Below are 22,752 nucleotides of genomic sequence, written 5' to 3' on the forward strand. Positions count from 1 at the left end.
TCTCTCTCTCTCTCTCTCACATGCACACACAACCACCATTCTCCTCTGTTTCTAGAACTTTGGTTTTTCTTAGATTCCGCATATAAGTGAGGTCACTCTTTCTCTGTGACTTACACTTAGGACGTGATTATCCATGTCCTATGTGGCAGGATTTCTTCCTTTTTTAGGGCTGAATAATATTCCACCGTGTATTTTGTGTACTGCGTTTTCTTTATGCATTCACCCCTCTGTGGACTCGTAGCTCATTTCCGTCGCTCGGCTCTCATTGTAAATAATGCTGCGGTGAGCCCAGGATGGCAGGTGTGTCTTTGACGTGGTGTTTCTATTTCCTTCGCTCTATGGCTGAAGGGGGATTGCTGGATGGTCTGGGAGTTCTCATTTTAACTTTTTGAGGATGCTCGTGTTCTCACAGCGGCTGCACCCATGTAAGTTCCCAGCACCAGTGCACAGGGTTCTTTCCTCCATGGCCTGGCCGGCACTTAGCTCTGGTTCTCAGCGTCAGTTTTTGCTGTCTGATGTTTATATTCTGGGTGTTCACATTTGCTTGAAAGGAGTTCAGCTCACGGGAGAATGGGACTCTGGTGGACGGCCTTCCCCTAGTGTGTGGTGCTTTCTTCCTCAGGCCTGGCTTTAGGGTTGGGCTCTGTGGAGCTCGAGATGGACTTGTCCAGGCCAGCAGCGCCAGGCCCCCCTCCCCACCCCTCCTCTCCAGCCCCATGGTTTTATGGTTTTATTGTTGAGCTAATCAGCATGGAAGCCCAGGGGTGTGAGATTGTCTTTGTCTGGAGTTGGCTTGGAGAAGAGGAGGCCAGGAAGGCATAAATTGTACCTTTCTTCCTGGAAGGTTCTTTTGTGGTGAGTGATTGCATTCCCAAACCTATTTCTATTTCCGAGGGAAGCTGTTGCAGGGGCTGGCAGGGAGTGGCGAAGTGCCGGGTCCCAGCCGGCTCCCTGGTGGAGCATAGGCCGTGTTTTATATTGTCCCACTGTGGGTAGAGGAGCCCGCACTTCACGAAACCCGAGGCTTCGTGTTCAGACCCAGAAGGTGGCATTCGTCCATTATTTGTCCATTCCTTGCCATCCAGCTCCATCATTCCATGGAATCTCTCTTTGCCTCCGTTCCCCTTTCAGACGCGCACACACACTTGTGCTTACATTCTGTGGTGGTGGGGGGTCCTCCCTTGGCCTCATTAGTTCCCAGGCTTGTCCTTCTCTCCTTTCTCCAAGAGGAAACCGCACGAACAGAGCAGGGATAATCTGAGCTTTCTGAGCTCATTTACAGTTTCACTGCTTATCAGTTTTGCCACTGAGTCAAGTTTCGTTTTGTGATTCCTAGCTCAAGTGTGTTGCTGTCTTTATAATCCTGGAACTGAGAGACCATGGCAGCTGAGAGCAAGAAGGTGTGACTTGCCCCGTGGCACCGGCGGCCGCCGTGATGTGCCCCCCCCTTACTGTTTGCAGTACTGACTTGTATCACAGTTTCTGTTTTTTAAAATGGTATGACAAAAAAGAAAATAGTTATTTAAGCAAACAACCCTGTGAAGTTAGACTACTGTACCCCACATCTCCAACCAGGTGTCCATTTCAGAAAGTACTAGGTGACATCTGGGGTACCCGGATTTGTGTAAAATAGGCCAGCCCAACGGAGGTAACCTTGGACGGGAACGGTTGAAAGAATAAATTGGGAAAGTGAACCGGTTAGGGCCAGGGTCTTGGGGCCCTTTCTGGGTGTGAGGTTAGCGCTGCTCTCCGAGGGGATTTTGTGAGGGGGGTATGTGGGGGGGGGCAGGAAGGCGTAAGTGTCCAGCTGGAAATGTGCTCCGACCAGGCTCAGTGACAGGTTGCTGGAGGTGGAGCCCCAGCCACCCTTCCCAGGACTGACGGATGGCCTGGAGTGTGGCGTTGGGCAGAGTATTGACACAGTTCAAGATGGATGCGTCTTTGATCCAAGGGAGACCATTAGGGCATGTTTAGGCTGGTGGACTTGAGGAGACTCATTATAACACGACTGGTTCTGCACCCTGGCCCTCCGTGGCTGCCACCCGCCTCTTCACGAACACGGTTCTATTTGCCTGGTTTGCTGGCGTAGCGTTTTGCTGAAGCCAGCTGTGAGGAAGCAGCACGTCCTCGCGTTCGTTCATCAGTGGGTTGCAGAGGCGAGGAGGATGTCGCTGATTTCCAGGATGCCACCCTCTACTGTTGTTTCTGAACGTTTGGGAAGATGTGACCCCCCCCCCCCGGCCATTATCCTACCCCCTCCTGCATCGTGTGGCCCCTGCCTGACCCCTCCCTTCCTGACAGTGCCCCTTGGGTCTCCCCTTTCCCTTAGAGGGGGCCTGCCTTGGGGGGGGGGGCGTGTGCAGCATCGCTTAAAAAGAACAGTGAAGAAAGTTCCCTTGACATCAGTGCTTCGCCCACTCAACTGAGATAGCTGGTTCTGGTTTTGGTTGGGTGGGGGGATGGGAGAACATGGGGCCATGGGCAAGCGATGTGCTTATAGGGACCCAGGACAAAAATTAATTACTCTTAGTGTGGAAGCCGGGCTTGAGACTGTGGACTAAAACAATAAGATTTTGGAGGTTGGTCACTTCTGTTTAATCTTCCGGCTCGTAAACGTTGAGACTCCCTTGTGGGAGGTTTGCTTCAGTTGCGAGATGGTTCCCCTTCTCCCCCATTTATTCCTCCTCCCACCCCCTCCCCCCACCCCCGGTTGTTTTCACATTCTATTAGGATCACGTAGAGCTTTTGAATTCTCACCCAATTCTTTCGCTCTTTTCTCTGCTCTCGGTCCTGCCGTACAGGGGAAAATGAGTGGGACCAGGCAGCATTGAAGCGTAGTGCCGCGTCTGTGGCTGCGGCCTTCTTTGTGGGAAAGCCACAGCTCTCGAGGCTCGATCACTTCCTGTTTGTAGACAAGGAAAATGGGCTCAAGCCTTCGGGATTACTGAAGGGCTTAATTGAACAGGAAGTCCTTCAGCCCTTGGGGGTTGCTGAAGTGTGGTGCATGCAGCTCCGGTGTTTATCTTGAGTCTTCTCTAACAGATTGGACTTCCGTTTGTTTCCTGGAACTAAATGGGGGTCGGAAATTGTCAGGGAGTTGAGATGCTCAGAGGGAAGTCGGCTAGTCTGTGGGCTTAACAGCATCGGGTGAGGGTGGGGGCTTGTTTGGATTCCTGCATTTTCCCAGTCTCACCGCCAGAAGTTTCCACTGCAGGCTTTGCTCAGAGCGATTTCTGTAGTATCCTGGCTAACACAAATAGGAGATCTCAGAAACGGAGCGATAAGTCACTCATCTTAGTAACAGCAGGGGTTTGTTGGTTAAATGGCTGTGAGAGAGATAAACATATTTGACAAGCTCCCCTGTGGTCAAAATGACATTCCTCTCTCGGAGGAACTTTCATTTTGTGCTGTAAGGGAGGGCTAGTCAGAAGACCTCCTCACTAGACCCTTCTGAGGGTTCATTTAGCCACGCACGGTGGGCGTGTTTGTCCCAGAGATGTTCGCTGTCTGCTTGTCGTTTGCTGTGGATTCTTTCCACTTAGTGCATTCATGGCATCGGGTAAAGGTCCCGGGGCTCATACCTGCAGAAGCAGACTGGACCTGCTGGTGGGGAGGAGCCGGGGGGAGGACTTTCATACTGGAGAGCGGTACCTTACCTGAGGTCGAGGAAGGTTACTGACACTGTAATGAGATAAAATATCGTGAGTTCAGTTGTAAGATGTGATGAGTGCACCTCTCCCTGCCTCATTCCCCTTTACTTTTCTGGCTTAAGAGTCCCCTTGGTTTGGTGTGAGTCAGCAGATGACATTTGGAAAGATGTTTCTGCTTCCCAGCCTGACATGTGGTTACCCTGCGCAGCCTTGAATATGGGTGGGGAATTAACATCTGGGCATTGTTAGGAAGGTGATTTTCCTGATTTTCTTGCCTTTGACTCCCTTTGCCTTCTTTGTGTATGTGGTTTTTTTTTTTTTTTAATTTTTTAAAATTCCAGTATAGTTAACATAATGTAGTATTAGTTTCAGGTGTACAATTTAGTAATTTAACACTTCCCTATGTCACCTGGTGCTCATCACCGCAAGTGCCCTCCTTAATCCCCATCACCTGTTTCACCCATCCCCCACCCACTTCCCCTCTGGCAACCACCAGTTTGTTCTCTGTAGTTGAGAGTCAGTTTCTTGGGTGCCCAGGTGGCTTAGTTGGTTGAGTGGCTGGCTCTTGATTTCTGCTCAGGTCCTGATTTCAGGGTAGGGGTCGTGCCCAGCCGGGGAGTCTGCTTGAGATTCTCTCTCTGCCCCTCCCCCCTGCTTGTGCTTGCACACGTGAGCGCTCGTTCTCAAATCTTTTTTTTTTTTTTTTTTTAAAGATTTTATTTACTTGACAGAGAGGCAGCGAGAGAGGGAACAGAAGCAGGGGGAGTGGGAGAGGGAGAAGCAGGCTCCCCGCCAAGCAGGGAGCCCGATTCAGGGCTGGATCCCAGAACCCTGGGATCATGACCTGAGCCGAAGGCAGGCACTTAACGACTGAGCCACCCAGGCGCCCCTCAAATAAATCTTTTTTTTTTTTTTTAAAGATTGATTTATTTATTAGACAGAGAGAGACAGCCAGTGAGAGAGGGAACACAAGCAGGGGGAGTGGGAGAGGAAGAAGCAGGCTCCCAGCGGAGGAGCCTGATGTGGGGCTCGATCCCACAACGCCGGGACCACGCCCTGAGCCAAAGGCAGACGCCCAACCGCTGTGCCACCAGGTGCCCCCCTCAAATAAATCTTTAATGAAAAAGAGTGTGTGTCTTTGTTTGCCTCTCTTTTTTCCCCTATGATTGTTTGTTTTGTTTCTTAAATTCCACTTATGAGTGAAATCATATGGTATTTGTCTTTCTCTGACTTATTTCACTTAGCATAATACTCTCTAGCTCCACCCATGTTGTCCCAAATGGCAAGACTTCTTTATCCATTCATCTATCGACAGTCTTTTGACTTCTTTGGATTGACACACTTTCCTTGTTTTTAGTGCAAATTTCCGTGCCACTGATGTGTCTCCTAGATTCATCGTGGCAGCTGTAGAAGTGCCAAGGAGACTGAGAGGCGTGGCCGAGTCTGGGAGTCCATGTGAGCCCCCCTTTACCAGTGTAAGAATTGAGTGCCATTACTCCAGGATCACAAAGCACAAACAGTAAATAGGAGGATACTTGCTGCTCTTACATTCATTAGCCGCTAGCAGATTCTTTAATTATGATCATGGTTCCTGATCTTGAGGCAATTGTCATAAGAGCCTAGACCTCTTTCATGAATGTTTAAGAAGACTCTCTCTCTCTCTCTCTTTCACACACACACACACAAATAAAACTTTTTTTTTTTTAAAGGGACACCTGGGTGACTCAGTTGGTTAAGCGCCTGCCTTTGGCTCAGGTCATGATCCCAGGGTCCTGAGATCGAGTCCCACACTGGTTTCTCTGCTCGGTGGGGAACCTGCTCCTCCCCCTGCTTGTGAGCACGCGCGCTCTCTCTCTCTCGTAAATCTTCAAACGTCCAAGAAGAGAGAATGTGTGAAGTGTAGTGAATCCTTCTATTACAGAACAGACTTCACTCCACATTTCGGTTGGTGAGAGCTTTAGTAACACCCCACACTTCAAAACTTGCGCAGGATTATGTTTCTGCCTACTACATGAATTTCTGTCAGAGCCCCAAGATGAATATTTTGGGCTCCTTCGTGAAGGAAACATTCGGACCCTGGTGCATTACTTTAGCTCTGCTTTATCTTTTCTTGGTGGTAAGCATCACTTTGGGGGGAGGCACGTGTCTCTGAGGCCAGTCCTGAGGGTTTAGCCCCGGCGTACTTTGAGGACCTAGAAAGAATGATGGCTTGTGAGTTTCCGTGTATTCTCCATGAGCAAGGCACTTGAGTTGTCCTTGAGTTGGGGGGATAAAGAGGTGGTGCTGAAGTGTTCATCCTGCTGCTTTCCTTACCCAGCGGCTGGTTGCTTAGCTGGCATCATCAGTGCGGGACCTAAAAATCGGTTAATGCTGGGCCTTGTCCTAAATCCGGGGAAATCAGAAGCTCTTCTGTGCCTCCGTGATCCCAGCCGGGCGTCTGAAGACTCTCTGTTGCCATCTCTTGGCGCTTGCTGGCTACTTCATGGGATTTCCAGTGGGCGGGGAAATGGCACAGGATCCCTTCTCTGTCAAATAAAGCAGATCTTACTGTCCCCGAGAAGCAGAGGATGTGAGATGCCAAAGCCTGCTCTGGATCGTTCCTGGCCTGGTTCCGAGCGCTGCCTTTGTGCTTTGGTGTGTCACGTGCTGGTGGGGTTGAGCGTCTCCCTCACCCCGAGACCCCATCGAGCGTGTTTCTGGTGGGGAGTTCCTATAGTATTGACTCTGCGCATACCGCTGGATTTTGTTTTTTCATGAATGAGCCGTGAAGCTTTGTAAGATGTCCTTTCTTCATATGTTTTTTCCTTGAAGGGGGGAGGAAGTAAGACCTGATTCTCGTCTCACGGAGTGATTCACTGTCTCTCCCCAGCCATCATCTTAGCCAGGACTGAGGGAGATTTCTGGCCCTTGGCAATTGGGCATCCAGTAACCTCACGTTGAGAAAATGCCTGGGTTTTTGTTGAAATGTTTAAAAAACAAAATTGGCAATGCCACCTCCAGACAGAGTAGAAAGGCAGATTAACATTTTAACTGGCTCTTTGAGGCTTTTAAAACTGAATGGGCTTTAGATAATTGGTTCACACCTTGTAACTACAGTATGTATTAGGAGTTTCTTTGGCCAGGTCCTGGCTCTATTCCTAACTTCCATGCGGTATCCCAGGACTCTGAACCTTTCTTGCTTCTGCTGTAAGATAAGAGTTTTTGCTCAGGATTGCTCTGAAACTGTCTCTGTAGAGAAAGAGCATTTGTGGCTCTTGGATCCTGGTTTTGAGGGTGGGTCCCTGATAAAAGGAGGGTTCTGGTGCCTGGTGTGGCAAAAGCAGGCAGTTTTCCATAGGTGGTAAACCACAACATGTGTGACATTTGTGACTGACAGAACAAAAGGGCTTTGTTGCCGCTCTAATTGTTGATTAATGATGATCCCTCTCAAATTTGACATGGTTGCTTTCTAGCACACAAAAGAAGTCAGTGTCAAATATTTCCTTGATCATGACAGAGTCATGATTTCCAGGCTGTCCTTGGTTCTTTGACATTTCAGGGTGCCGCGGAAGATTTTTTTTTTTTAAAGCATAATTGCATATTTTTTAATTAATTGAATCAAAAGCTTTACTGCATGTTACTCTGCATACCATTTGTGTGGGCTGGCCCCATCCACCTGAGGTGCATGTGCCCAGGTACTGCTTTTCTTAGGAAGGTGCTCTGCTGCATTGGCTTATTGGTGCTTAGAGCTGTTACTAAATCTTGAGATTCTCCTTCCTCGTCCCTAGCCCTTTCGTCTGAGTCAACGCAAAGGCTCACTTTTTTTTTTTTTTTTTTAAGTAGGCTCCACGCCCAGCATGGAGCCCATGCAGGGCTTGAACTCATGATCCTGAGATCAAGACAGAGGCCGAGGTCAAGGGTCGAACATGTAACTGGACTGAGCTACTCAGGCGCCCCAACACCTTTCTTTCTTCTATCTGCTTTCCAGTGCCTGCGTTCGGAGGGGGTGTGGTGTTGGTGAGCAGTTGGGTGATATTTGGGTTTGCAGGGCCTGCCTCCTTGGGCGCCAGGTGTTTCGAGGGGTAGGGCTGATGCACACACATTTGTGCGTCATGTTGGTATTCCTTGGGATGTTCTTGGGCTCTGAAGGAAGTTGATGTGTTGCCTTCAATGGGAGATTTATTCATGATTGGAGAGATGGAATCTTAAGGAGAGTGTAGAACGGAGTTGTGGGACCGCTTTTGGAATTGTGCCATTTAAAAATGTGTATGTCTTAATTTTTCTGCTCCCACCTTCTGAAGTGCTAGGCAGGATATTTATCTCAGAATCGAGACGTTGTCCCGTTGGCTGTTCTGCAGGGCAGCCTGTGGTTAGAAACTTGGTGGTCGGCATCCTGAGTGTAGCCATGCAGGCATCTGGAAGACGGAGGTTCTGACTTCCCACGGGGCACAGGCAGAAAGTTCGGTGTTTCTCCTGTGGTGTTACGAAGTCACAGGTCCAAGGGGAGTTTATTGTAGGAATTACTGTATTCAAGTTTTATTGATGAGGTCAGACAAGGTGGAGCTCGAAGGGACCCCACTATTCTCCTTTTCAGAGTGTGCTGCTGCTCCCCGCCCCCCTCCCTTAGTGGAGAAATAGAAGGCCAGCTCGTCACAGAGCAGCTCAGTAGAACTAAAGCCCGGTTTCTGATACCCCTGTTCTTTCCTTGGTAGCACTCTGACCGAGACAGACTTGATGAGCCTTTCTTCTTGGATTCGAGGGACAGCAGTTCCTCTAGGTACATCCGGTTGGTAGCAAACTTGATTCTCAATAGCTGCCTATGTAACTTCATGAAGACAAACGCTGTGGATACTTCCCGTCCTGTGGTTTGAGCATCCACAACCTCTTTCATCGGTGTATGAGTTCAAGCAGGAGACGAGGCCTGGGAACCAGTATGGCAGGAGCTCCAGGAACCCCATAAGGCGAGCATTCTCCGTAGTGCACCTCGCCTCCTGGAGCCCGCTGACCTCCTCTCCTGTCCCGTGACGTCCTCACACCCTGGTAAAGCCAACCCCAGTGGGCAGCTCGGAGCAGGGTGGGAGGTGAGTGAGCGTAGAAGGGGGTCGGCCCTTGGCAGCGCTTTCATTACGGTTGGGGATGAGTCGGTCTCTGCTGGCCTCCCGGTTCACTTGAGGATGTGTTTATTTTCTCTCTACGATACAGGATGTTTACAACCCTCCTGTGTGGTTTGCCCACAACTGCACTTGCTTTTGAATTTGGTGGGCAGCTTGCCCTGGGCAGGGGCTATCCCCTGCTCGACCCCCCACAATCTCCAGCACACACATGCACACGCGCGCACACAGACACTCCTGATTTCTTTGAGTCGCTGCCAGGTTTGTAGTGTGTGTCTGGGGGTAGAATAGAGTGGGTAATTATTTTGGGGATGGAAACACAGGAATTTTTTTTTTTTTTTTTTGAATAGGCCTTTCAGCAAGTTGGCAAAGCTTCAGGCCCTGCTCCTACCCCGGCACAAAGAGCGCAGCCATGCCGGTCATTTTGCATTTGCCAGACACTATGTGTCTGTCTCTCTTACTGCCCCCCCCCCCCCCGCTTTTTGTTTCTTGAATGAGCAGACCCTCCCCTCCCACCCATTCCTTGCTCTTTGTTTAGAATTGAGATGTAATCTGAGTAATTGGATTTTACCAGCTTATGTTTTTAATATTGGAAAATTGAGTTAATAAACCGGTGTTTTGGCACACACGCCCCTCCACAAGGGGCCAGCTGGGCATTTCTTTAGATGGCCTGGTGCCCCTTGCTCCTGCCTTCTCCAGCCGAATCGTGCCCACGCACTGTGTCCTCCTCAGGGTTGTAAACTATCAGAAATCCGGGACAGAAATGGAATGTAATGAACCTAGAGATTGCTGTCATGCCATATTGAGGGCTGCCCTCGAGATGGAGCGTGCAGATGGCACGAAGCTGGATGAGGCCCGTGGAACCCGGGACTACCACGCCACCCCTTGTGAGTCTTCTGATGGTAGGCTGCCCGCCGGCGTCTGCCTGCGTGACCACAGGAGGGCGGGAGGGGGCACACGGAGGCTTATTACAAAACAAAAAATATTTCGCATCGAATTTAGTAGGCTCATCAGTGACGTTTCTTTACAGGTGTTGTCTTGCAGTTTGTTAACTTTCAAAATAGTGCCAGTGTTTCTTTTGGTGTGTTTCTTTGTTTCTGTAAAGGTACTGTACTACTTTTTTTTTTTTTTTTTTGGACCTAAATATGAAATATACTTGAAGATTTATTTGGGTAAGATTTTAAGTGTTTAAGCAAAACATTCTTTTGGCTGTTGGCCATGCCAGCTAAACCCCAAATGAGAGAAGGCTACGGAGAAAAATAATACCAGCTTTTGTGTGTAGCTCAGGGAGTGAAGGGAGCAGGGGGAGGATGGAGCTTCCCCCGGGAGCTCATGCAGCGTGATCTCACAGTATGCACGGTCTCCGTGTGCATGGGGCTGCGGCCAGATCAGCCTCCTGGGTCCAGTGGATTGTGGCCCTGGGCCAGTTGTGACGCACGGACCACAAGGGCATCATGCCTTGTGGTGGGATGGCCTCTTGTGTGGCATGGTGGTCGAGAGCCAGAACCAGACCTCACTTGGCTTCTGTTTGATGCTGCTGCTGGTGGGCATGTGGCCCAGTGAATTCTTAACGAAGTGATGACCATGGAAATGGTAGAAATGGTGACCATGTGGGCAGATGCTTTTAGATTCCTGTGAAATGGATCCCTGATGACACCAGATCCCGGTGGACCTTTGGATAGACTTAGAGAGGAATGGCCACTTTCCCTGGGGCAGAACTACACGCCTCTTCCTCTCCTGTTGGGTCTCTTTGAGGTCCACCCAGCTCTCTCCCCGGCACCTCTGCATAGCATTCAGTCTGCCCCCCTGCTCTGAAAACGTGGGCGTGTTTACCTGTATGATTCCTCACGAATGGATGGTGCATGTCGTTTATCAGTGGTATGGAGGGCGTGCCTTCTGTACCTGGTGACACACATATGCAGGGGAGACTGCAGTAGGGCATCCTCTGCAGGGGTCCCTCCCCCTCCCCCCAGAAGGGCAAGGGGATGGAATTGGGCTTGAGCAGTAGTAGGTCACGGGCAATGAACTACGTTAGAATGGTTTGGTCCCTCCCTCCAAAGAGGGGAATTGTGAGCAGAGAAGGGGAAGAAGCGATCTCCCTAAAAAGAAACAGGCTTGGAGTATTCTTGTCATTGGATGATGAGAAGAAGCCAGCCATGGCAAGATAAAGGGGAAGAGCATTCCAGATGGAGAGAGCAGTCTCAAGCCCTATCCCTCGGGATATTCGCCTCTGTCTTAGGGCATTTCTTTTTACATAGAATGATACTTAGGGATCAGATCAGTAAGTTGACTTTCATCTCAACACATTTTTCCCCCTCCCTTTTGGGACACTTTAGCTTAAATGGGATTCACCCCAGCAGGGCTGAGTTTTTTTGTTTTTTGTTTCTGTTTTATTATGTTTTGTTTTCATGACTGAATTGGCATGGGGCTCCCAGACCTGGGAGCTTCTAGAGAAGAGGCGCGCCAGATGGCCTTGCCTATGACAAGGCTGGGCCTCCCCTCCCGCTTGGATGCAGCATGAGGTGGCTGAGAAAACTCTGACCCAAGCATCCAGCATGTGCCTTTGGTCTTCTTTGTCCTGCACCCGAGCTGTGTGTGGCCTGAGGCAGGTCTCCCCTGCTCACTTGGTAGTTCTGTGTAGTGAGGGTGATGTTGGCAAGATCCTTCCAAAAAAAAAAAAAAAAAAAAAAAAAGGAAAGAAAGAAAGCAAGCAAACCTTTTAGCGTTTAGCATTTGTCTCGAACACCAAACAGATACCAGCCCGTAGCTATATTCTCTGAGCTTGCTGTTTGAATTTTTTAGTCTTTTACTTGGCACACACACATTCACACCATGGACGGGCAGGGATGGCATGGTTTGACCCGAGACCGCTTCTCTTCCCTCACCCCCGCAGCCGCCAACCTTTGATCTTCACACATGGTAAATAAAATGGAACCCTCCATATATTCTTCTATAAACACATTTATTCATGTCTTCCTCCACTGGTTTCAGTCGGTTTGATCTGTTTAACTTGGCTGGCTGGAGAGTTTGATTTAATTGGGTTTTCTTGACCTAAGGATGTACCTAGGGTTCTAGAATGAAGTCTTCGGTGAGGGGGGACTCCTTCCTTGATCATTTTATAAAACAAACGTGGGACTGCATCATGCTCCAGTCGATCCTTCCGTGGTCTGGGTGAGGAACACAGGCGCTCTGTACTTCCCTTATGCTGGCGTTTCCGTGGGTCCCCAGTGGGCAGTGGAGGGCCATCTGGCTAACACTCAAGGCCCCACATAGTGTTTCCCACCTGACCCCAGGGACCCCACACTCTCTCCACCCCCACGATGATTCTGAACCTTCTTCGTCCAAACAGTGTTGCCATTTTCAGGCATCTTCACTCTAGGAATGGAAAGGGCGATGCATGTGGTTCTGGGTGAAATGTCAGCCGATGGAAGGAGGTGCGTACACCGGCTTGCTGCTGCCGGAGACTGGCCCTCCACCTCCCTCTTTAGCCTTTGGTAGGTGTCCTGTGTGGCCTGCCCTCTGTCTCCACCTGGAGAGGCCGCGGAGTAAGGGTGCTCTGTGGAGCTATCTAGTTCTGCAGAACATATGCAAAACCTCCCACCTCCCCTTTCTTTACTGATTTCAAATGCACTCATTACCTTGTATCCGGCATTCTAGAATGAATCGCCTCAAACATTACCTGCACAACTGAGCCTGCCGAGCGTGCCTACTCCCGTGGATGTGGCCTCTGTGTCATTTAAACTCTTTTGTTGTGCGGGGCCAGCAGAGCCCAGCCAACACCTCTGTAATCCTCCCAGGACTGCAGGATGAGAAGCCAAACCACAGACCTGCACTTTGTGCAAAACAGAGTCTTCTGGCCGCCGTTTACAAAAAAAAAAAAAAGCTATTGGTTTGTCTCATGGCGCAGTCCCTGCTTTCATCTGGCTTTCACAAATACTTAATCACTTGGGAGCTTGGCTTATTCCTCGAAGGGGTCATTTATTTGCCTGCCATTTTTTAATCTGTTAACGGCCTTATTTTTCATGGTCTCACCGAGCAAGTCATCAGGCAAAAAGTGCCTTTTATTTGAACAATGGTGGGAGCAGTTTATCTTTCGGGTCCTGGATGTGTAGAATATTTTACCGCGTCCCGCACGGCCATGAGCGCCTTGTCCGCGTTCGCGTGTTGGGCTTGAGTTCGGGCTCACGATGTGTGGCATTTGTTGTTACTGACTTTCAAAAAGCCGTAAGCAGCTGCCCCGCTCAGTTGCAGGCAGTATTTCTGTCCAGTTTCTTTAATGCCTAGAGGGAGCATTGGGTCCGTATCGGGGAAGATGTACGTGTTCCTACAATTGCCAATTTAAAAAAATAAAAAACTCTTTGGTGGGATCCGATGACCAGGGTGTTTCTTTTCACAGGGCGGGGAAGTCGCTGGAAGAGCCGGGTACTTCTGTGCGGTCCGTCCACCCGATGGTAGCATTACGTCGCGGGGTTCTGGCTGGTGGGGACGTGCTGGTTGCCTGCGGCTTGGCCCTGCCTCTCGATGCCCTTCGTTCCCGAGGGGGCTGCTGCTGCCCCAATACAGAGATTGAGAACAAGCATTTAGCAACTTATAGTCACTCTGTCAAACTGCTTCTATGTCTGTAGAATCGAGTAATAAATTTGAGCTTAGCTTGGACTTTTTTTCATCCCACCCCCGCCCCCCCAGTTTAGTCCTAGAGACTGTAAAGGGTGGAACATAACCAGACTCACAACTATGATCCTCCTCACAGTTTGAGAAGCACCCCTGCGCTATCTCAGCCCCACCCCTACCTCCATCCCGTCCTTCAGCGTCTCGCCCTGGAGCGTCCCTCCTCTGGGCTTAGTGACTTCCCCTGCACACACTTCTGGTGTGTCTCGTCTTACATACGGGTGGTAGGTTGGTTACGAAACTCTTCATTCTCCATAGCAAGGGGACAGTGGTGTTGCCCTGTTCTCTTACGTTTTAATACTCGGGAGTTTTCCTTTAAGTTGTTCAGCTTTCTGCTGATGGATTGTGAACGTGGCGGCTTCACTGTGGTTGCTCCTGGGTTTGCAAGTGCTTGTGATTAGCCATGATGTTTGCAGATTTCAAGGACCGAAGGTTGCCCTGTAAGTAAGGAGTTGGGGGTGCGGTCTCCCTCTTGAGTAAATGTCAGTTGGTACGGGCACATCATCTCTACAGCCGTGTTTCTCATGGGTTTGGGAAGAGAGGCAAGAGTAGAGACTAGTCAGGACACAGGGTGGTTCAAGTTTTCTACCTAGTAGAAAACCGAGGGTGTGTGTGTGTGTGTGTGTGTGTGTGTGTGTGTGTTGCTGTACTAGTTTGTTAAATACCAGAATGGTGATTTAACATGTGAAGGTATTGTGGTCAACTGTTTAATAAGATACTACGGTTACTATTTTATATAATTCCAGCAATAGTTAAAGGAAGACTTATTTGTGCTTTACTAATCTGTTTGGTTTACTTTTTATTCAATACTCAAAGCAGTTTTTCTGGGGGAGGGCAGTTATCAATTGATTGATTCTGATTTGGATTCTGACCCATCCCTGTGCCATGGGGCTGCTTGTGGTTTCTTCTGTTTCGTGTGTTTGTTTTTTCCGCCTGCCCTCAAATCCTGTTTTTTGAGGGTCTCTGTGAGCAGGGCTGGCTAGACGGTCTAAGTGGTGCACCTGCGGGTTCTTGCCCTCGGAAGTGCCTGCCACTTCCCTTGTGAATTGAGATCTTTACAATGAAGAAAGAGCCGATAGGAGGTCATTTGTGATAAATGTCAGGTTAGTTACACACAAACTAAAAAGAAGGGACTATGCTTACGTGGAAGCAGAAAAATTAACAGCGGGCGGCTACAAGGTTCGGAAGGAAGTACAGAAGGCTTTCCAAGACTCATCAGGATTCCAGTGATAGAGAGGAGTGCCTTGCGTGTAAGAGTTTGTAAAGGAAAGATTCCTAGCGAAGGAGAGAAGTGTTGTGATTTGTAGACCTTGTGGATGCTCGACAGGTAAGACTCGGGGCCAGTTTTTCGAATCCCTGACTGAAGTTTGGACTTCACCCAGAATTTGAGAAATAGATTTTTCCTGTATTACAAGCTTTCATTCGTGTAATGAGTTTGTGTGGCTGGATTGGGGTCAGAAGAGATTGGAGGTGGAGAGACTGCTCCTTCTGGGGGGGTGTGGACGGGGTCAGTGGGGTGCAGGCAGGTGGGGGAAGGGGGAGACACCAGGTGTAAGGGCACAAATGAAGGGACTCGTGTATGTGTTTGTGACAGTATCCCGTTGAAGCGGACGATGCTGGATACATGTGGCGGGATGATTTGCGTGTTTGTCATTACTCTGGACTTAATTTAAAACTAGAAAAGCCATTCATTAATCCGGTGTCCTCAAAGGGCACAGGCTGTGTTGGAAATGCCCAGGCCCACACGTGGTTTGTGCAGAGGCACACAGGCTCGTGCACACGTGCTCAGGGCGCCCATTTTATATCCGTGTATAAAACATAGCCTTTTAACCAAATTTATTGCCCTTTGCAGCAGGCCTGTGGTTTATGAGAGTGTGAGAGAGATAGAACCTTAATTAGAAAGAGTTTGCGTGAATTAGGGTCTTTTCTTCCTCCTCTCGTGTCCTGACTTTACGGCCGCATGTAGACCTATATCCTCCGATCTCTGCCTAATTCATTTTTAATTTTCCTTTGCTTTTCCAGGCCCAGGCTGCAAGCACAAAGGAAGTTTGCGCAGTCTCAGCCGAACAGCCCCAGCACAACTCCGGTAAAGATAGTGGAGCCATTGCTGCCCCCTCCAGCTACTCAAATTTCTGACCTCTCTAAAAGGAAGCCCAAGACAGAAGATTTTCTTACCTTTCTCTGCCTTCGAGGTGAGACTGTGTTCCCCGCCAGTTGGGGAGGAGGAACCTAGTTGCAAGGAAAAGGAGGACCCTGTTCCCAGGAGTAGATGTTAGCTGTGGTCTGTCTTGCAAACATCTTTCCATTTCCCAGCCTGGTTCGTGGGGGGAGCTTGAAGTGACCAGTGCCACGGAGGGGAAAGGGGTGTCGGAGTCTTCATATTTCTCCTTCTAGTCTCATTTGATACTTCCATCCCCTTTCTTGGCTTCTCTGCACTGTCTCACAGATCATAGTTTCTGTAGCTTTAATTTGACAACCTGACTTTTCCCGTCCCCCTTCCCGAACCCCACCATCACCACCACACATGTGCTTTGTCAGCGCTGTGTTTTGTCTTGTGACTTCTTTTTTTCCCCCCTTGGGGCATCGTGAGTGGAGATTTGTCTCCTTTCCTCACATTTTGTAAGGTCTGTCAGAAGTCATGTTGAATGAGGTTCTCACTTTTCCCTGTACTATATTGGGAAGAATTCAAGCAATACTTTCCAAGTCAGTTGACCCTCGAACGATGTGGGTTTGAATAGCACAGGCCCACTTCTGTGTGGGTTTTTTTGGTTTGTTTTGTTTTGCATTAAATACGGTTATGTGTGTATTTTCTCTTCTTACAGTTTTCTCAATAGCATTTTCATTTCCCTGGCTTACTTTCTTATAAGAATATAATATATAATCCATGCAGCATACAAAATATGTGTTAATCGCCTGTTTATGTGATGGGTAAGTCTTGTGGTCAACAGTAGGCTATTACTAGTTAAGTTTGGGGGGAGTCATAAGTTACACATAGACTCCAGCACCCCTTAAACTAACCTCTACGTTGTTCAAGGGTCAACTGTATATAAATGGTGAGAATAGTGGTCCATTTACGTGAACAGGACTGAGGAACAGAGTGCAAGGTCAAGGATAAAATTTCGTAATAAAGGTTGAGTTTGGATTTGCATGGCCTGACTTGGGAAACTGGCTACTACAGGAACTAAGTTCATCACAGTTGTTGATGAAGAATGTCAGGGATTGTCAGAGAGCCTCTTTCGGCCGTGGGAGGTGTAGAGGAGTGTTAGAATAGAGAAAGCTGTGAACGTGGAGGTTTCCGCTGGTGAGGTTAGTTGACAGAAAGCCAGCAGGCGGTCGAGGTCTTTTCTTTTGGTCATCTTGGTGGGGGCGGGGCTTGAGGTTTCGAGTTCTGTACTTACTTCATAAAACTTTTTTTTTTTTTTTAAGTGACAGCAAGATTGAAGTATGGTAGTATTTTTTCCCCAAACTATTTGAGAATTTTGACCTTGTACCCCATTGCTCCTTAACACATGAGTGTGTGTTCTCTTAAAATAGGGACATTGTCCCATAATGATCCAAGTTAGAACATTGACGGTGAGCCATCACTACACTTACAACCTCGTCTCAGATCAAGTCCCAGTTGAGCGTTTTTAATGGTCTTACTCTGGAGCAGGTCCTCCTCAGTCTTTGCGTTTCGCGATCTTGACTCTTGAAGATTACAGGCCTGTTGTTTTGTCGCATGGCCCTCCATTCGGGTTGTCGAGCGTCTCCTCATCATTAGATTCACGTTTTGTGTTTTTGGCAGGAATGTTGCCGTCTTCCCATCGCATCCTCTCGAGTGGTACACGGTCTCAGGCTCTCCTTTTATTGATGGGGTTGACAGGGATCCCTTGATGAAGGTGGATCTGTCAGGCTTCTCCCACTGTGGGGTTTTCTTTTTCAGCCTTTGTAATTTATTAAGTGTTCGTTGGGAGGTTCTTTGAAACTCCATATTCCATCTCTCATCCAACACTATGCATTTTTTAAAAATTTGTATGGGCTCATTTCTTATTTCATTCAAAGGGTCATAATCCATTTTTTAAAAAATGTTTTGGGGCGCCTGGGTGGCTCAGTTAAGTGTCTGACTCCTGGTACTGTCTCAGGTCTTGCTGTCACGGTTGTGGGTTCGAGCCCCACGATGGACTTCAGCTGGGCATGGAGCCAGTTAAAAAATACATATACGTATATATCTTCATTGAAAGGTTTTTTTTTTTTTTTTTTTAATTACAATCTGCCTACCCCCAGCTTGGGGCTCACCACTCCAGGATTGAGTCTCATGCCGTACCAACTGAGCCAGCCGGACGCCTCTTTCTTGCCGTATTTTGATGTTTAGGTTGTCCCAGATCTCCTCAGTGGAGCCCCTCCATGCTGGCTTCCTTCTCGAACTTCTGGGCCTGTCACTGCTCCAGACTCCTCTTGTACTTTCCCTTCCTCAGCTCTGGAACCCGCCATTTCTCCAAGGAGCCCCTCTGGAAGGGGCAGCTTGGGAAGCCACGGGCTGGGCCTGTGGCGTGCTCTTGGATGGAGTGTCCTTTCTCTTAGGTTCTGTGTGAATGTGTGCAGTGTGTGTGCACGTGTACACGTGTGCCCCGTTAGTGTATCTAGATGTACATCCACGTTTCCGTGTGTGTGGAAGCCCCTGAATTAGCACACATAGCTCCGAATTCAGTTGAACACCAGTGGGTTCATTCTGGTTTTCTTCCTTTCCACGTTAGAGACTTGAGAAACCTGGGCTTTGTTATCCCCAGCGTACACCCCCCCTCTTGTCACCCAGTCTCTGCTGCCACCCCTTCCTCCACCTCGTGGAACCCTTCTAAACTTGCTTGGCTCTGACAGTCCTTTTTTTTTTTTTTTTTTTTTTTTTAAAGATTTTATTTATTTATTTGACAGAGATAGAGACAGCCAGCGAGAGAGGGAACACAGCAGGGGGAGTGGGAGAGAAAGAAGCAGGCTCATAGCAGAGGAGCCTGATGTGGGGCTCGATCCCGTAACGCCGGGATCACGCCCTGAGCCGAAGGCAGGCGCTTAACCGCTGTGCCACCCAGGCGCCCCATATTAGGCTCTGACAGTCCTGATTGGGCCGTGTGTGAACACCCACCTCCCCCTCCTTGGGCTCTGACATCTCACCTGGGTGACCTCGTTCCCTCCCTGGTCTCCCTCCCACTGATTTACTTTAGGAATGACACCTTGAAGAAGGGAAAGTGAGGAGTTAATGTTCATGTTGGACATGAGAGGCTACTGAAAAGTATTCAGAGACCATCGAGACGCAAAGAAGAGTCGTTTCAGTTAGGAATTGTCCAGCAGCCGGAGATCGCTTGGCCTGGACCAAGGGGAGGTGAGGCAGGAGGCCTGTCTCCATTAGGGTTTGCAGAGCTCCCTGCCGAGTTTTAGGGATCCCAGGGGTCGAGGGTGAAGATGGAGAGGAATGTGCGAGACCCAACACGAGAGGCTCGCGTGCTGGGGTGGCTGTGAAGGGAAGAGTGGGGAGCATGACCAGCGAGCCGTGCTGGGCTGTCGTCTGTTAATGGAGAGACGGTGGGATGAGGTGCTCGGAGGAAGGGGTTTGAGCTAAAGCAGTCTCTGAAAGGGTTAACTGGCTCATCAGCAGAGTGGTTCAGGTGGATAAAGTTCAACAGCGATTGTGGAACTCTGATTTTGTGCCTTTGGTCACATGTGGCATCTTCGTGCATTCGGAGCCGGATTTAACTTGGAGCCACGACGTCCTGTTTACTTTTCTTGAGGGAAAGGCTCCACGGATCTTGTTGCATTAGGATGCTAGAAAACTGGCTGTGGAGAACTGAATTTAGTTAGGAACATCTTCACTGTGGAGTGGGTGTGACTCATTTTTTAGAGAGGGATTTGTGCCTTGTGTACCTGTATGTGCATTAGTCTTAAAAATGCCTCTGCGCTTTGGGAGATTTGGAGAAGGGCCTTGCTGAGAGAGGCATGCCGCGTGCTCAGGTAACTGGCATCCGGGGAAACGTTACCCGGTCCCCAGCTTTGACGTTTCAAAGCTCTTGATAAAAGAGAACCATGTCAGAAGATGACCACAATTTACTTTCCACTGTCGGATGGAACAAAGGTTTCCATAAGTGAAGTCTAGGAGGTGTTTAAAACAATTGTGTAAAAACGCTTTGAGTTTTGGAAATTTATTTCTGTGTTTACATGAGCCAGGCAATAAAATAAGTTTTGATATTTGGTTTTTAGCTGATAAACAGAATGGGTTTGACACGCAGTATTGCACTCTTTTTCCTGTATTTTTTTGACTGGAGGTATTAAAAAAAAAAGTCCGAGTCATCGTTAGCTTTTATTAATTAATTAATTAATTAATTAATTAATTAAAAAAGAACCCATGTATTTGTGAGGTCAGAAATGCTTAACTTGATTTGGCTCCAAAAGCCTCAAATGATAGGTGATTCCTCTGTGGTACCTTGTACCTTCCCAGTCCTGGAAATGGGGTGGATCTGGGGGTATGGGGATGTCATCACTTACCAGATTCCTTGTTTATGCTCAGATGTATTTCTGACTTTCTGGTATCAGCTGCTGCTGACCTACGTCCACAGAACCGTCTTTGCCTTACCTCCCCTTCTTCTCTGAAGTTGGCAGCCGGGAATGTGACTGTAATGTTCTCACCCCTGAGTTCTAGTGCTTTCTTTTTGTGTTGCGGATTCCAAACCACAGAGAGCTTGTCAGAGCCCCCCAAACTCAAGGCTCCGCATAAAGAGCCCCGTTAGCTCCATCAGCCTTGGGTGACGGTGGGCGCTGTTGGGGTAAAAATCAGCGTTTATAGGAGCTCCTTCGACGGACGAGAGCGTGGCTGCAGAATTAATGAGTCAGATCAAATGGATTTTCCATTCACAGCATCCTGTGAGCCCCAAGACCATGCCTTCTCCCCACACTCCCATCAGGTATTTTGACCGAAAACCTTGGTGGGTGGGTGGGGTATCTCTGTGTCATTAGTAACACTGGGATTAGTATTATATATGTAAACATACCAGCTAGTCAGTCAGGGTTCAGAAGCCTCAGTGATTTAAAAAATCTGCTTCCAGGCCCTCAGAGACCTTTCAGCTCAGCTCGGCAAGGCGCTCTCTCTCCTTTCCTATTTAAGATCATGACCTAAAATTTCTAAAGGAACGGAACACAGAATGAATAGTGCAGCGGGGCCTGAAGTGTTTGCCTGCAGTGTATTTATCTTTAAGTAGCTGCTTGCAAGGGGGTCCACATGTCTCCTGCCAGAGGCGTAATTAGTATCTTTGCCTGGTTCCCTCCGAGAAGGGGCCGTGTGTCGTGCGCTGTACCCAGCAATTGGTACCATCGCCGTTCCTCTGTCACCAGCCTCGTTATGCTTAATGAGTTGGGTCGTCTTCTCTTTGTTCTGACTATGATTATTAACAGATTAAAAAGCTTAACACAGTAGAGCAGTGGCAGGTTAAATGATTCTCTTATTTACATTTTTCTCTTTATGGGGCACTGCAAACAAGGGAGATTCCCAAAGGGGATTCCTGAAACACACACAAGACACACACAGACACAAGACACACACACACACACACACACACACACACACACACTCTCTGTCAGTTCTCATGACAGTGGGTGTCACAGCTGAGTGTCACAGACCCAACGAGAGCTCTTTGGGGATGGGGGGGTATTCTTGGTAAAGAAACAGCACCATCAGCCTTTGTGATAGCAGTGATTTCTGGTTGGGGACCTGCCTGCCTTTTGTTTCTAGAGTCTTAGAGAATCTTCGGTTGATCAGCTGTCATTCAGTTGCTAATTAATTCAGCAGGCCTCTGTGGAACCCTTTTTATATGCTAGACACCTAGAAAACAGAGTAGGAACTGGAAAGCTGAGAGGCTCACAGTAAACACGTGGAATGTGCCAGGGTAGAGGTGTGTACCCCGCACAAGCAGGAAGGAAATGCCACTCTACTGGGGGCGCTGCCTGGGACGGCCATGCCAAGCAAGGAACACTGGCACTGGCTTTGTGGAAGGGGAGTGGGGCCACCCCTGCCGAGGCACGGATTGGTTTGTTGTTTGGGAGGCCCCAAGTAAATGCCGGGACGTGAGCTGTGTTGTCCACTCCTGCGGGCCTTGGGCTTGTTACTTGGGCCTCACTGGGGTTCTGCAGCTGACAAGGTGATTTACCATGCCCGGGCCTTTAGGAAGGTGATCCTGGCTGGCGGCTCTGTGGAAAATGGCTTGAGGCTGCAGAAAGGCCCTCCTCCCTCGCACCCAGGTGGGGGACTGTTAATGAAGCATCCAGGCCCAAGGCCTAGAATCTCCTGTCTCAGGCAGGTGGCTTAGCCTGCTGTAAGCCTGTTTCCTCTTGTAAGACAGGTAGGTGGTGTCTTTGCCCCACGTCCCCCCCCCCCCCCCATCGCTGTGGAGTCCAACAAGCCACCTGCTTTTAAATAGGCCCAGCCGATGCCCCGAGGTGGTCATCCCAGTCTATTTAGTTTCTGGAGGAGATAACGCAGGATTTGAAATTTAGGAAGGAACCTTCTGAAAGATGAGTAGAAGAGACTGCAGGTAGCCTGCCCAGGGAACTTTCTCTAAAGACAATTGCCGGCCTTATTGACCAGGAGCACACACATAGACGGAAGACGGACTGTGGGTATTGAGGATGATAAATTCTAAGTAGGGCAAATGCGGAAAGCCTGGGGTGGTTTAGAGGTCACAGAATGAAAGGGGATTAGCCTGCTAAAAAGCAATTAAGCAATCCTCCAATTGCAAGGAGCACTTCGGAGCTAATAATGAACTTTGTTGAGCAAAAGGGGAATGCTGTTACATTGTATGAGATCTTCGGGGAGGAAGGCACACCGCCACAGTGGTACACAACTTTTTTTGATGGCTCCTTCTGAGAGGTGTGGCGTCTTCATTTTTGAGAGCCGCAGCAGAGAGAAGTAGGATCCGGAATGGTATTCTCACCGCCTCGAGGGCTACAGTGGCTCCCTTCTCTTTTCTCCAGCTCAGACCAGCCTTTATATGCTTTGTTTTCCAGTTAAGTCCGTGTTAACGTGGCTGAGTTCTGCTGAGCAAGCAATTGATTTGCCAGGCTAGTTTATCAGGCTAGTTAGGAAGAAATGTGAAGCCATGGAATTCTTCATCGTGGAGGAGGGGAAGGATGGATCCCTTTTAATTGCTCTGTGACCTTGATCCGCTGTTAAGATTCCAAGACATTTTGCTCAGAGGACTGGCCCTGCTCCAGGCCAGCTGGCCTCTGACCAGGCTTGGCCCTCCCCGAAGATAAAGCCCGTTCCCTCTTCCCCACCAGCAGCTGCTGACGCAGATTCGGTGGTATTCCTCACAATCGTCTCTGGCCTT

At 48.9% G+C, this 22,752-nt stretch overlaps 1 protein-coding gene across 4 annotated transcripts in view; it reads left to right on the plus strand.

Moving 5' to 3' along the window:
- JARID2 (jumonji and AT-rich interaction domain containing 2) overlaps nt 1-22,752 on the plus strand; it is a 252,396-nt gene that overhangs the window by 169,133 nt on the left and 60,511 nt on the right. For 3 of the 4 annotated variants that reach the window (XM_045811686.2, XM_045811689.2, XM_045811687.2), the window contains one exon: nt 15,431-15,600. In XM_045811686.2, coding sequence (XP_045667642.2) covers nt 15,431-15,600 — 170 coding nt within the window. Of the gene's footprint in view, nt 1-14,044; nt 14,736-15,430; nt 15,601-22,752 lie in introns of those variants that run through there. The other variant, XM_045811688.2, reaches the window with a different exon arrangement.

Source organism: Ursus americanus, chromosome 32, assembly GCF_024610735.1.
Source record: "Ursus americanus isolate L20-20 chromosome 32, mUrsAme1.1.p, whole genome shotgun sequence".
NCBI classification, from domain to species: Eukaryota; Metazoa; Chordata; class Mammalia; order Carnivora; family Ursidae; genus Ursus; species Ursus americanus.